Genomic DNA, 12,995 nt, shown 5'->3' on the forward strand with positions numbered 1-12,995 from the left:
GAAGAGGAGACAAAAAATACAGACAAGGAAGAGCATTTGTTTTAAAATCAACCTTCAGCCGACTTTCCTACTAGCTACGTCAGGGATCAGTAAATGCTCACTAGCGGTGGCAGGAATGCCTGTCGTGGTATGTCCTCTTTCCCTACATGTTCCAAAGGAGTGAGATCCTTAAGTCCTAGAGGAGGGGACAAGCTGGTGGTTAGTACAGAGGACACGTGCAGGAAATGCAGGGGCGAAGTAAGATAGCAAATCGAGCATTTGGAAAGAAAAATGCAAGAAGGAATAGAAGAGGAGATACAGTCAGTTACTATGTGAACATAATTTCCTGCCAAAATGACATGAGTCCCTCTTGAACTCCAGAATTCAGAACAGTGGTTGAACTACTGTGACTTAACAAAACGTAGTGGGGAGGGTGTTGAGAGGGGACACATGATGATACATACAACTGTAACACATCAGAGCTGATAACATGCTTCTCAGATACACTGAGAGGCATTAAAAGTATCTAACAACTGGGACGGCACAGGCACCAGTCCTTCAGCACGGAAACCAGTCAGTGAACCGTGCGTGGTGCACCTGCTGGATGCCAGCCCTGGATCCAGGACATGACCTAGAGGATTCGACGAATCATGCACCTTCACATCCAAGGTTCTTTCTGCTTGTTGTTTTTCACTTTGAAACGTCTGGGTGTGTTACGGGTGGGGACAGAGGCAGACGCAGTGCTCATGCAGACTAAGAGCTGATGAGAGGGAGAAACCCTTAAAATAGCATAAACACCAATATGAAGAACAGGGTGGCCACTGCCGTGAGCTATGTTCCAAAAGCTGAGGAACTAAATGAGGCACGTAACTGAACACAACCTGTGAGAGACAGACCACAAGACCACCTGTAGACAGTGTTTCATTTCCAAACTGTGTATCAGCTATAAAAGGGTATAAATTCTGAGTATTTATTTGCTGGAAAAAACAAAGGCAAAGCTGCTGCTGGTTGATTCTCATTTTTAAAAATGAATAATTAGCTTTTCACTCATGGAAAGGAGGTAAAGCTCCACTGGATTCTCCCACTTCAGATGCGGAAAGCGGAGTAGCGCCCCGCCCTAGCGGGGCGATGAAAGCACTGCTCTAGGGCCCACTGGCTGGTACGAGGACGGCTCTAAGAAGGCCTGGCTTACAGGGAAAGCCTCCTTACTACATCTAGGTAGATAAACACCCACACTTCACACGAATTAAATCAAAGAGAAATTATTCCAACTTTCCCACGACAACCAGGATAAAGATGCAATCAAGTCAGCAAAACTACCTCTGTAGAATAAAAAGAACAAATTAAGAACACTAGTGAAATGTGACAGTGTTCTGAGGTTCCTCAAGGTGCAAGGTGAGAGCGTTTTAAGCCATCAGATGGTAAAATTTGGCTTGAGGATGACATAAGGTGAATTTACCAACTGTTTGAACTATTAAGTCTTTTTTTAAAATTTATTTTTGTGGGGGGAATTTTTGTGGGGGGAGGTAATTAGGTATATTTATTTTTAGAGGAGGTACCGGGGATCGAACCCAGGACCTCATGCACACTAAGCGTGCGCTCTACCACTGAGCTGCACCCTCTCGCACTGAACCGTTCAGTCTTACCACAGGCTAACTTCACACTAGCGGGGGGGGGGGGGGGGGGGGGGCGCACAGCGCTAGCAGCGGGGCTGCAGCGGGGACGGAGCAGGACAGCGGCGAGGCAGGGACTCCAGGCTCTGCCCCCTACCAGCCGTCTGTCCTCAGACACGCTGCTGCTATTTTATTTCTCTTGAGTTTCGGTTAGTTTGTTTTGAGTGCACTTAGGGGTTTATGAGTTGAAGCAACGTGCAACTGCTTGTAGCCAAGCTCCCCCCATCCCACACCTCCACCTCGTCTCACTGCTCACTTCGTCCACTGCTACCAACCGTGAAGGCAGAGGGGACTCTATCATCTCTTGAAGTTGGATATATGCTGACTCAGATGTCAAGTAAAATATCCAAAAAGCTCTCAAGGCAAGACTTTGTGTATTGTTCTAGGTCCCTGGCTTTTGGCCACTGGAAAAGGTCAGAGCAGGAGGAACTTCCAGGGACCTCAGAGCTTTGACCTGCGATGCAAGGGGTTCGATCTGATGAAAATCAAGTTAAGGTCAGTGATGTAACATTTCCTCGTGACGGCTTCCTCACAGAAGAAGAATCAAGCAGGTAACAAGAACACTGCGGAAAGAGACATGCTGCAGGTTGAGGCGCTTTTAGACTTTTCACAGCGCCTTTACTGAAGGCTCCTGAATTTGGTCAAGATTCCACGTTGTGCTTTTAGCAACAGGGCAAGAAAGGCTAGTAAGGACAAATGGGGGGCATTATCCTGGGCACACGCAGCCTCCCAGGATGTGCAAATCTGCTGCTAAAAGATAACTTTAACAATTATCAGGCGAACAGCAGCAGCACACTTAGCAGGAGGCAGACGACCGTGACGTGGCTTTACTTATGTTAGAAATCACACACTTCGCACCGCGTCACTTTGGACGCCAGGCTGCTTCACTCACCACTTCTGTCGAGGTTTCTGCGTGTTCAGAAGTGACATGTTCTTGCAGAGACGTCTCCGTGTAGCCCATCTTTCCACAATAGGGGCAAGTAAAGGCCTGCGGCTGCTCTACAGAGAAAGCTTCCCCACCATAGTACAAATCTGAAAAACAGGAGCGCCGCACTGAGAAATAGTCGTTTTTATCATTTTTAATACACAGAAATGCAATCACACGGTACAATAATGTAGAAAAAGAGGTGTGCCTGAAACCTCCCCCGCCACCCTCACTGCCAAGTGCTGACGGGGCACCTCTCTGCTTCCACCTGCAACACCCTCCTTCTCCCAAGGACTCTGTGACACTCTTCTCCACTTGCTAATTTAGCCTTAGGAGAAAAATAAAGCAAACAGCTTTTTATTCCTTCATTTAATTTTGAAACATCTCTGATTTCACATCTGGTTCTAATTTTATTGTAATTTATTTTTTCACCTCTGTATATGCTGTGGCAACACCAATGTTAATGCAAAGAATCAGCAGGCTATTTCATAGACAAGAACCCAGGTGCTCAGATGACAATGATCAATATGCCAACTCCGAGATGCAGCCACCTGTCTGTAGAACATAGCACTCTTGTCGCAGGAAGGACCCTAGGCATTCAGTTCTTGTGAATGCTAACCCGAATGGGGTACCAACTACCACAACATACTCTGCCCAGTTTGGTTACCGAAGACCTGAGCAGTTAGTGAGAGTCTGTGGGAATCACCTGTTAGCCTGATTATCACATCTCAAGGAGCAAGTCTATTTTTCTCCATTAGTAGCACAAAAGGAAATACTATTGAAAATATACTTAATATGTTATGTCACTTCATTACAAAGAACTATCTCACGATTTAACATGAAACAAATACCTAATTTAAGAGGATATGATCATTTTTGTGAGAGGAGAAAAGGAAAGAAAGTGTTCATGACACGATAGATTTGTTCACATTCATTTTCAGGGAGATTCAGACTATCTTGAAAATACTTACCTATTACATATATATATGACCATTTATTATGTGCTTAAGACTTGTCAGGTGAATTTGGGGGTAGGTGGGGCTAAATATATATTTTTTTTAAAAAAGGGGAAGAATTTCTTTACCTGACAAGGGGATCTACAAATGCCCCCGGCTAACACCATACTTGCTGGTGAGAGAACGGATGCTCTCCCCCTAAGACCAGGAACCAGACAACACTGTCCACTCTTGCTATTTCTATTCAGTACTTTACTGGATCTAACCAGAGTAAATAGGCAAGAAAATGAAATGAAAGACATCCAGATGGAAAAGAAGTAAAACTGTCTCTAGGAGCACATGACATGACCTCATATGTAGGAAGTCCTAAGGAACCCACTAAACGCAACTAGAGCTCATAAACGAGTTCAGCAACATCACGAGATTTAAGCTCTGTGTACAAAAACCAATTCTTTTTGTGTAATTTGCAGTGAATAATCCAAAATAAAACTTTACAAAAATTCCATTTACAACAGCAAAAGAATAGAATACTTGGGAATACATTTACTGAAAGAAACATCAAACTTATCCTCTGGTAACTACAGAATTTCGTTGAAAGAAGTAACAATGACCTACATACACAGAAAGCCAGGCCACGTTCATAGGCTGGCAGACTTAATATTGTTGCTCTCCAAACCCACCTACAGATACAAAACAATCCCTACCAAAATCCCAGGTGGCTCCTTTGCAGAAATTTGACAAGCTGATCTTGAAATTCACATGAAATCCAAGGGGTCTACAACACCCAAATAATCTTGAAAAAGAACAAAGATGGAAGACACACACTTTTTGATTTCAAAGCTTACTCCATAATTGAGACACTATGGTATTGGCGTATAAATCAACAGAATAGAATGAGAGTCCAGAAATAAAAACTGACATTTATGTCAACTGATTTGCTTTTGGAACAGTTTTATTGATGTATCTTTGACATATAAAAATTGTATATATTTATGGTATAAAACTTGATGTTTTGATATTTGTACACACTGTGAAAAGATCACCACAATCAAGCTAATTAACATCTCTATCGTCCCTACATAGTTACCACTGTGTGTGTGTGTGTGTGTGTGTGTGTGTGTGTGTGTGTGCAGACTATTTAAGACTACCTTCTTTGAAAATTTCAAGTATTCAATACAATATTGTTAACTATGGTTACCATGCTGTACTTCTGATCTCTAGAACTAATTCATCTTGCATAACAAAACTCTGTACCCTTGGACCAACAATCACCCTAATTTCTCCCCACCTCCCACCCCCAACTGATTTGCAACAAGAATGCAAAGACAATTCATTAGGTAAAGAATAGTCTTCTCAATAAATGATGCTGGGACAACCGGATATCCATCTGCCAAAGAATGGAGTTGGACTTCTACCTCATTCCACATACAAAAATTAACCTAAAATGGATCAAAAATTTAAATCTAAATACTAAAGTTACAAAGCTCTTAGAAAAAAACAGTTTTAAATCTTCACAATCTTGGATTAGGCACCCAAAAGCACCACCACAACAAAAAAAATAAACTAGACATTATCAAAATTAAAACTTTGTGCTTCAAAACATACCATTAAGAAAGTGAAAAGACAATCCACAGAATGGGAGAAAATTTCTGCAAATCATCCACTTGTAAGGAACTTGTACACAGAATATACAAAATCATAATAATAATAGTAAAAAGATATATTACCCAATTAAAAAATGGGCAAAGGATCTGAACAGATATTTCTCCAAAGCAGATATACAAATGGCTTGTCAGCACAAGAAAAGATGGTCCGCGTCACTGGCTATCAGAGAAATGCACGTGCAAATCACACGAGATACCACGACTTCACACCCACTAGGACGGCTGTAATCAAAAAGACAAGTAGTAACTCGTGCTGAACAGGTGCGAAGCCACAGCATGAGCTATTCACAGCTTTCCTGATGCGCTGACAGTGCCCTCTAGCCGGCGGCAGGAACACTCTGCTTCCCGGTAGCCAGAGCGACAGCCCGTGTGCAGTCAGCAAGAACAGCTTAAACTTTATTCCTTCTTCACTGCATGTGACCCTCTTCCATTTCATACCTTGCCAGCTGTGTTTATTTCTGAATGGCTTTCATAAATTAACTATGATTGAGAGAAATAATTTCTTACAATATAAAAGGTTCATGTTATTTTTAATGAATTTGGAGCCTCATGTAGGTTACAGGGGACGATTTTAGAGCATTCTGCCTTTGCTTCTTCACCCACACACACACACAATTCTAAGTGAGGGCTCACTACAGGTTTAATTAAATACGTACCAAAATCTACCCTTGTTAATATGCACTGCATCGGGTGGTCAGTTGTATGCCTCGTCGTCGTTGCACCGCTTTCATAACAAGATGCACAAAGATCGTAATCGTAGCAAATTAAACACTTATATCTGCGACCTCGAAAATTTCCTTTTAAACATGCATCACAGCTGACACCTACGAAAAAAAGAAACATCATAATTAGCAACTATAAAAGGCCACTCTCCTTTTCATTTTTATAGATTTTTAAAGATGTACATTTAACCCCGCATTTCCTTTCCAAAATGACTAGAAATAATATAATAAAATGCTATGAGAATTTCCAACAATATGGTGAATTTATTACCCTGATTTACACTCCTAATGAAAATAACTTAAAATGTTTGATAAAATGTAAAACAACTTTCTAAATGTCTTAACTTAGCAAAACGGTAAAAACCAAGTGACAGAAGAACAGGTACCTGGAATCACTACACAGGAGGTGGGTACTATCCGGAAAAACCTGAATTTAGATCTTCACAGCACTGCAGGGCAAAGCACAGGGAGCAAGGACCCAGGTCTGCCGCGCCAGGGCGTCTGAACACGCACGAGACGCCACGATACCCACGCCTGAAGCGCCAGAGCCACACACCAGCCCAGACTTCCTGTAAGTGGACAGCCCCCTTTAGACTGCCAAACTGTCCTCATATATTTATCCCTGCCTACCCCAAATTCACACTACCACATGGTTCTCAGGTCCTGAATTTAATTTCAAGTGGTCCTAAATGAGCATTGCCACCCAGCATGAAGCAGAAATAAAATTCCAAGGAATGAGAATTCATACACATAATACACACAAAACACAAAACACAAAACAGCATCAGAAGGAAGTAGCAGAAAACAGATAGCAGAATCAGACTGGTGAAGAGTTTACATCAGAACTGAGTATCAAATAATACTTAACAGTTTAGAAGAAATAAAAGAGGAGCTTGAAAAGACGGGGCAACCAACAGATCTGAAAATAAACCAAATGTCCAGATAATAAAAGATTAATTAAAATTTAAAACTCAATGGGCAGGTTTGGTAATAGGAAAGCCTTTTATTCACATGTTATGTGCTTGTTTATGTAAAAAACTCCAATACAGCTAAATTATTAGAATTAAGTATTTTGGTTGCTAAACCCATATTCATGAAATATTGATTGATTTCTTCACTCCAAAAAAAAAAAAATACACAAGTGTATTATTTAAAAAAATGCCATTTATGATCCACTTACATGAGGTATTTAGATTAGCCAAATTCATACAAAAACAAAGTAACACAGTGGTTACCAGAGATGGGGTGGAAGGCGGAACGCGGGGTACTGTTTAAGGAGTGTCAGTCTGGGACGATGGAAGAATTCTGGAGCTGGACAGTGGTGATAACGGCACAGCAGTGTGAGTGCACTAATGCCACTGAGTTGTACGTGCAAAAGGGTTAAAATGACAGATTTTATGTTATGCATATTTTACCACAATAAAAAATTATGTCATATGCAACATTTCTGAAAAAATGCCCATGAATAAATCTAACCAAAGACAGGAAGCCCTTTATGAAGTAAATCAGTAAAAATGTATTCAAAGACATCACAGGGCTTAAAAAAATAAAAATGCCAGGCTCATTGACTAGAAGGTTCAACATAATAAAAGATCAATTCTCCCCCAAATTTATCTGTGGATTCAATACAAATCTAATTTAAAAAAATCACAAAAGAATTTTTTGTGAAACATGGTAAGCTGACTCAAATTTCTATGCAATTTGCAAAGGGCCAAGAATAACCAGAATATTCCTGAAGAATAACGAGATGGAGGATTTGCTTCACACATCAAGCGCTGTGATAAAGCTATGGTAATTAGGATAGCGTGGTCCTGGCACAGGGACAGACAGACTGACCCAAGGAACAGAACAGAAATCCCCCAAACAGATGCTCCCACGGGGAAGTCTGTTCCACGACAGCAAGGTCACTAGAGATCAGCAGGGAAACGAGGAGGAAGTAGGTGATACACGGTGCTGGGCCAGGTGACCATCCACATGTGGCGAAAAGAAAACGGGATCTCTTCCAGATTCCTCCCCACCCCAAATCAATTCCAGATGATTTAAAGACAAACATAAAAGGAAAATGAAAAAATTCTCTTAAGACAATATAGGGGAATATTTTTATGAGCTCAGAACAGGAAATAATTTTTTAAAACACATACACCACACATACGGCCCAAATCATAAAGAGAAATATTCAACGATATTAAAATTAAGAGTTTTCCTTCACTTATTAATGCCCTAGAGAGATGGGAAGACGAGACCCAGAAACTGGTGACAAATGTGCCATACGTGGCAGACAAACGTTAGGTATACAGAATGCACTAAGGAACTCTCACAGGTCAGTAAGAAGATGACCAACAGCCAACAGAAAAATGAGCGAACACCTCGATGGGTGCCTCTAAGAGCAACAAACACAAAAGACCAACAAATGCCTGGAGAGACACTCAGTCTCACAGGCCGTCAGAGAAGCGCAAAGGGAACCTGCAGGAGGTATCGTTTCACGTCTGCCAACGCGGCGAAGTCCGACAAGTCTGCTGGTGTCACGGGCCAGAGAAGACAAGGAGCAGGTGGGAACACACCTCAGCACAACCACTTTGAACATTCTGTTCACGTTCTAGTCAAGTTAAACATGTGCAACTCCTACGACTCCGCAGTTTCACCCTTAAATGTGTTTCCTGGGGACTCTTGCCCGTGTGCATTAGAAGAACGTAAGACAATGTTCACACCAGCTTTTGCAACTGAAAATAAAAAAGGCTGTTAACAACCCAAAGGCCGTCAACAGTCCATTACAGAATGATCAAAGCACGAATGATAGCCCAGAACAGCGGGTGAAGACAGGAATAAAAACAAAGTTATAAAACAAGTTACTGATACAGGTAAGTGCTATGGAGACAAATAAAGCGGAAAAGGATAATCAGTGCGGGCAAAGGAAGTGCCACTGAAAACATGGTGCTTGAGCAGAAGGATGGAATAATTCAAAATAGCTTCCAAGCATGACCATGCTTTAAGCACAGCACTGAAAGTATTAAAAGGGGGAAGTATCCATTTAGAGTCACAATTGCAAGTTTAATGTATCAGAGTGCAGCAACTTTGTCAAACAGCACGTAGCAGTGAGCGGAGCTAGAAAGGTGCCAGAAGGGTAAGCTCAGCTTTGAACGGTCACTTTCTGGCGTGTCCCACCTGACATTACTCTGTGGGCCTCACTCTGCTTTCTGTGGTGGGGACGCCTACCGACAAGGATAAATGAACAGAGCCTGAGGACTGCGGGCGGCGATACTGCCCAACACCGCAGGATTCTCAGCGATTCTCAGCGGGACTTGCTGACGGCGCCCGGCCCTTGCCTGCTGCACCCGTCTGATAGAAGGCAGACACCCTGATCTAAATGCTCACGGCTCTGCTGAGGGGGAGGACGGGAGTGTGTCAGTTTTCATCTCCAGATCAGCTGGAGTTCAGTAACTGTTAGCCCTTTAAGAAATTGGGGTTCTTTCAACAAATTACGAACTGCTGCTGATGGAATCACTTCTTAAATGTATGTTTTCTAACTTCTTAAACACTGAAAGATACTCATCTTTTACGGTTCAAGGTCATTATTTCAAACACAGATACATACTTCAGACATACCACTCGACATTACATCAGGTAAGTTCTCAGCAGGGCTTCTTACAGCGTAAGTAAGAGTAACTCTGCAGCAATCCATGGTGGCAAGTGTGCCAGGGGACTGGCTGGTTCTGGTGATCACTGTACCGTGAATGAGAAGTGAGGGAAGCAGAAACATCCTACCACGCAGTTTCCCATGCAGCCTGGAACAGCTCTAACCTGGCATCATAAGTTGAAGCCAGCACCTCATTCACAAGGGGAGTCCACACCGCCTCCGTCTGTGACAGCAGCTCAGGGTCTCTGGATAAAAGCAGAGGCAGGCTGGGCTTTCCCAGTTTCTCAGCAGCGAGCCCAGCCCCCTGCCCCCACTAGGAACTTCTCAGTCTCATTCAGCTTTGAAAAGGCCCCAGATTTCCCACTCAAAACACGAAGATCTCCTGGATTTAAAAAACTGGGAGGTTTCATTTACCCTACACCATACGCCCCCTGCAAAAACTGAGTCAACCAGACAACACAATGTGTGACTCGTCTTTGAACAGCCTAGCTCTAGCCACACAGCACCACAGATAAAGGCAGACAACCACTAGGCTGTGAAACGGCAACGAGCACAAGCGTCATCTCAAAGTTACGGCAGGATGTTTGTGATTCCCCATCTGATCGAGTTCACCTAACAAGAGGAACAGAAATGCTGCGAAATGGTTTCACCTCAATTTTGACGTTGGCGCATGCGAAACTGACAGGAAAAGAACGGCGTGTGTCTGACAACGGCTGTCTCCAGAAGGTGCACCTGAGCGCACTCACTCCCTCAAGGCTCACCTCTGCGTTAAGCCGTGCGGTGCAGTAAGTACATAGAAGCCATGGACTAAAACCAAAGGAGAGAATGCCCTCTAGTGGGAACAGATGTTTAAAAAGCCACCGAAATAATGCGTAAAAAGTCCTTTTTCCCCCCTTAATTCTAAAATAAAGGTTTATTTATATAACATTACGTGCTACATACACATTTATATATCTTTTTAAAGAAAAATCCAAGGGTTGATACAGCTTTTTCTTCTTTTCTCTTTTTTCCCCTAATCCTTACTTCATGTACTGTGACAGCTTTTTCTTTTGGCTTCAATGGATTTCTAGGTGGGGAGCAGAGAGGTGGTGGGACGGGAAGGTCAGTAAAGGGAAAGCTATGTGTCCCGATACAGTGAAAAGAACACAACAGGAAGAGGCTCCACCTGGAACTTGAAGCCCTGGGATTACTCAGCATTCACCACTGACAATCTATTTTGACTTTTAGCTGCCCTGTAATTTGGAGAAAAGGCCCTCTTTTTATACTTCAGTGAACTATCTTGTCAGGCCCATGTATCTCTAAATAAGTGTGACTTTAAAAACAAAAGGAAGTATGTGTGTGTGTGTACCTGCTATAGAAAAATCTTAATGTTGAGAACTGATCCACCAGAATAACCTTACAGAGATAAGGATAATTTCCAAAGAGGCTTTTGCATTTAGGTGGGTGAAAAATCATGCAACATTTTGAAGAGGATCTCAGATGAACATAGAAGCAATTAAAGAAATGAACTGCTCAATGAAAAGCAGAAGTAGCCAGAATTAAAGAAAATGGTCAACAGATATTTCTAGAAGCAAAATCATTGGAACTGAAGAAATTTAATAATGCGTCACAAGCTGGGGGCCTAGATCAGGAGTAGAAAGCTTTCCCCGCTTCTATGAAGGAAACACAGAGGGAAAACACACGCAAGCGTGCCTCGCAAAGGTAAAGTAACTCTAAGAGTCATTTCTTCAAAAAAAAAAAAAGCCCTCCTTCAATATTTTTAAAATTAGAAACAGACCCCCCCAATTAAATACACATGTAACTCTATGCAAGTTTATTTTTTTAATCTACGCCATATGGTAAAGGGAGAGACTCAGAAGGGAGCAAACTGGGTAGACAGACTCATAGAAACATACCGTTCAGGAAAAGACCTAGAGTTAAAGAGATTCCAGGGGCAGAGAAACAGAAACGAGGACGAGGGTGTGATGGTGCAGTGCTGGGAAGGGCAAGAATCAGAAGAAAGAGACGTGGGCGACGGAGAGGGACACGAGGGTAGAGGGGACAAGAAGTCTGGGAAACAGCTTTGGTCTTCACACTTCGCAGACTTGGCTTGAACCTGTGATGCATTTACCGGCAATTTAAAACAACACTTTCTGTACTGGGACTCCGCTTTCCCACTTCTATTGTTCCCTAGTGGAATTCTGCAAGTCTGGGGATTGGTAACAGTAGAGAGCATCCACCTGTGCTTTCACTAGTAAGACCCTACCAGGTGCCAGGACACAGCAGTGAATGAGCCAAGGTCTCTGCTACCCAGAGCTAATAGCCCAAAGGTAGCAGCAGCAACGTCCCTCATTACTTACTGAGCGCCAGACAGTTTTCGTGTCTGTTTTATTAATCGTCACAACAAAGTCATGAGGCAGCTGAAAACTACAATAAAACTTATTTCATGGCTATGGATGACTCAAAACTAGTTCATATTTGCCCAAAAAAGTGAACAGAAAGGCATGGGTGGGACGTTACATTTATGCATTTTGTCGAAGCGGGAAGTTTAGTCCATCTCTAAAAGTGGTCAGTGTAGAGGGATTTCGTCCATTTTGGAACAACTGGTTGGTTTGCTTGGTTTTAAAGAACTGCCCCGAACTCTGAGCTGGTAGAAACGCACCCCTGGCCTGTGCACAGAAACCCATCTCAGCAACAGTGGGCTTGCTCGTGAATGAGCTCAGGAGCAGCCTTTCAGAACCTCTTATCTGGACACAGAGAAGCTTCTGTATTACTCAGGCCTCCATCACACTCGGCCGTGATTAGGACTGTTTCTGACTCACACATTAAGCGAAGGAAGAGGAGGTGCGTGAGGAGCACCTGGGACAGAGCAGGAACTCAGTGAGTATCTGCTGAATGAAGGAAGCACGTGAAAAGAGAAAAGGACACTTTATTAGTGCAATTAGGCAAGAGCTCAAAAGGGAGAAGGGAAACGGGGATTCACGTGTGTCTGGGACAGACTTCTTGATGTAAGAATGACTGAATGATGAAAGTAGGGGCGTTCAGAAGGGACTGAACAGCAGGTGCTTGCTTCATGTAGAAGAAAAGAAAACCGAGTCAGTGAGAACGCCGCGCCAAGTGCTTCCAGGCGTCAGTCCCCACCGGCAACATCCGCCCGGGGCACTGGGCGCCAGCTGTGGGACGAGGGGGTTATTGGTGGGAAACAGACTTCTTGTCAGCCAGTTTTGTGTCAACAGTTTCATATGTAAAAACCAAACCTAAAATGTCAGTATTTTCAATACGTGTGCAATTCCATTTCGTTGCTTTAAACAACATATACTAAGCCAAAACCACTGCTCTGTTTTGAAGACCCTCCAGGCAGGTCTACGGGGCAAGGCAGAGAGCTCCAGCCCTCCCAAAAGACAAGTGCCCCCAGAGAAGGTGACTCCTTTACGAAAATATCTGCTCATCACGTGACCTTTTG

At 43.0% G+C, this 12,995-nt stretch overlaps 1 protein-coding gene across 2 annotated transcripts in view; it reads right to left on the bottom strand.

Annotated features, from left to right (window-relative positions):
* Positions 1-12,995, bottom strand: part of KCMF1 (potassium channel modulatory factor 1) — a 64,768-nt gene that overhangs the window by 19,895 nt on the left and 31,878 nt on the right. For both annotated transcript variants that reach the window (XM_064481956.1, XM_064481957.1), the window contains exons 2-3: positions 5,854-6,021; positions 2,545-2,684 (exon numbers count right to left, since the gene is read on the bottom strand). In XM_064481956.1, the coding sequence (XP_064338026.1) occupies positions 2,545-2,684; positions 5,854-6,021 (308 nt within the window). The remainder of the gene's footprint in view (positions 1-2,544; positions 2,685-5,853; positions 6,022-12,995) is intronic.

The sequence above is a fragment of the Camelus dromedarius genome, chromosome 33, assembly GCF_036321535.1.
Source record: "Camelus dromedarius isolate mCamDro1 chromosome 33, mCamDro1.pat, whole genome shotgun sequence".
NCBI lineage: Eukaryota > Metazoa > Chordata > Mammalia > Artiodactyla > Camelidae > Camelus > Camelus dromedarius.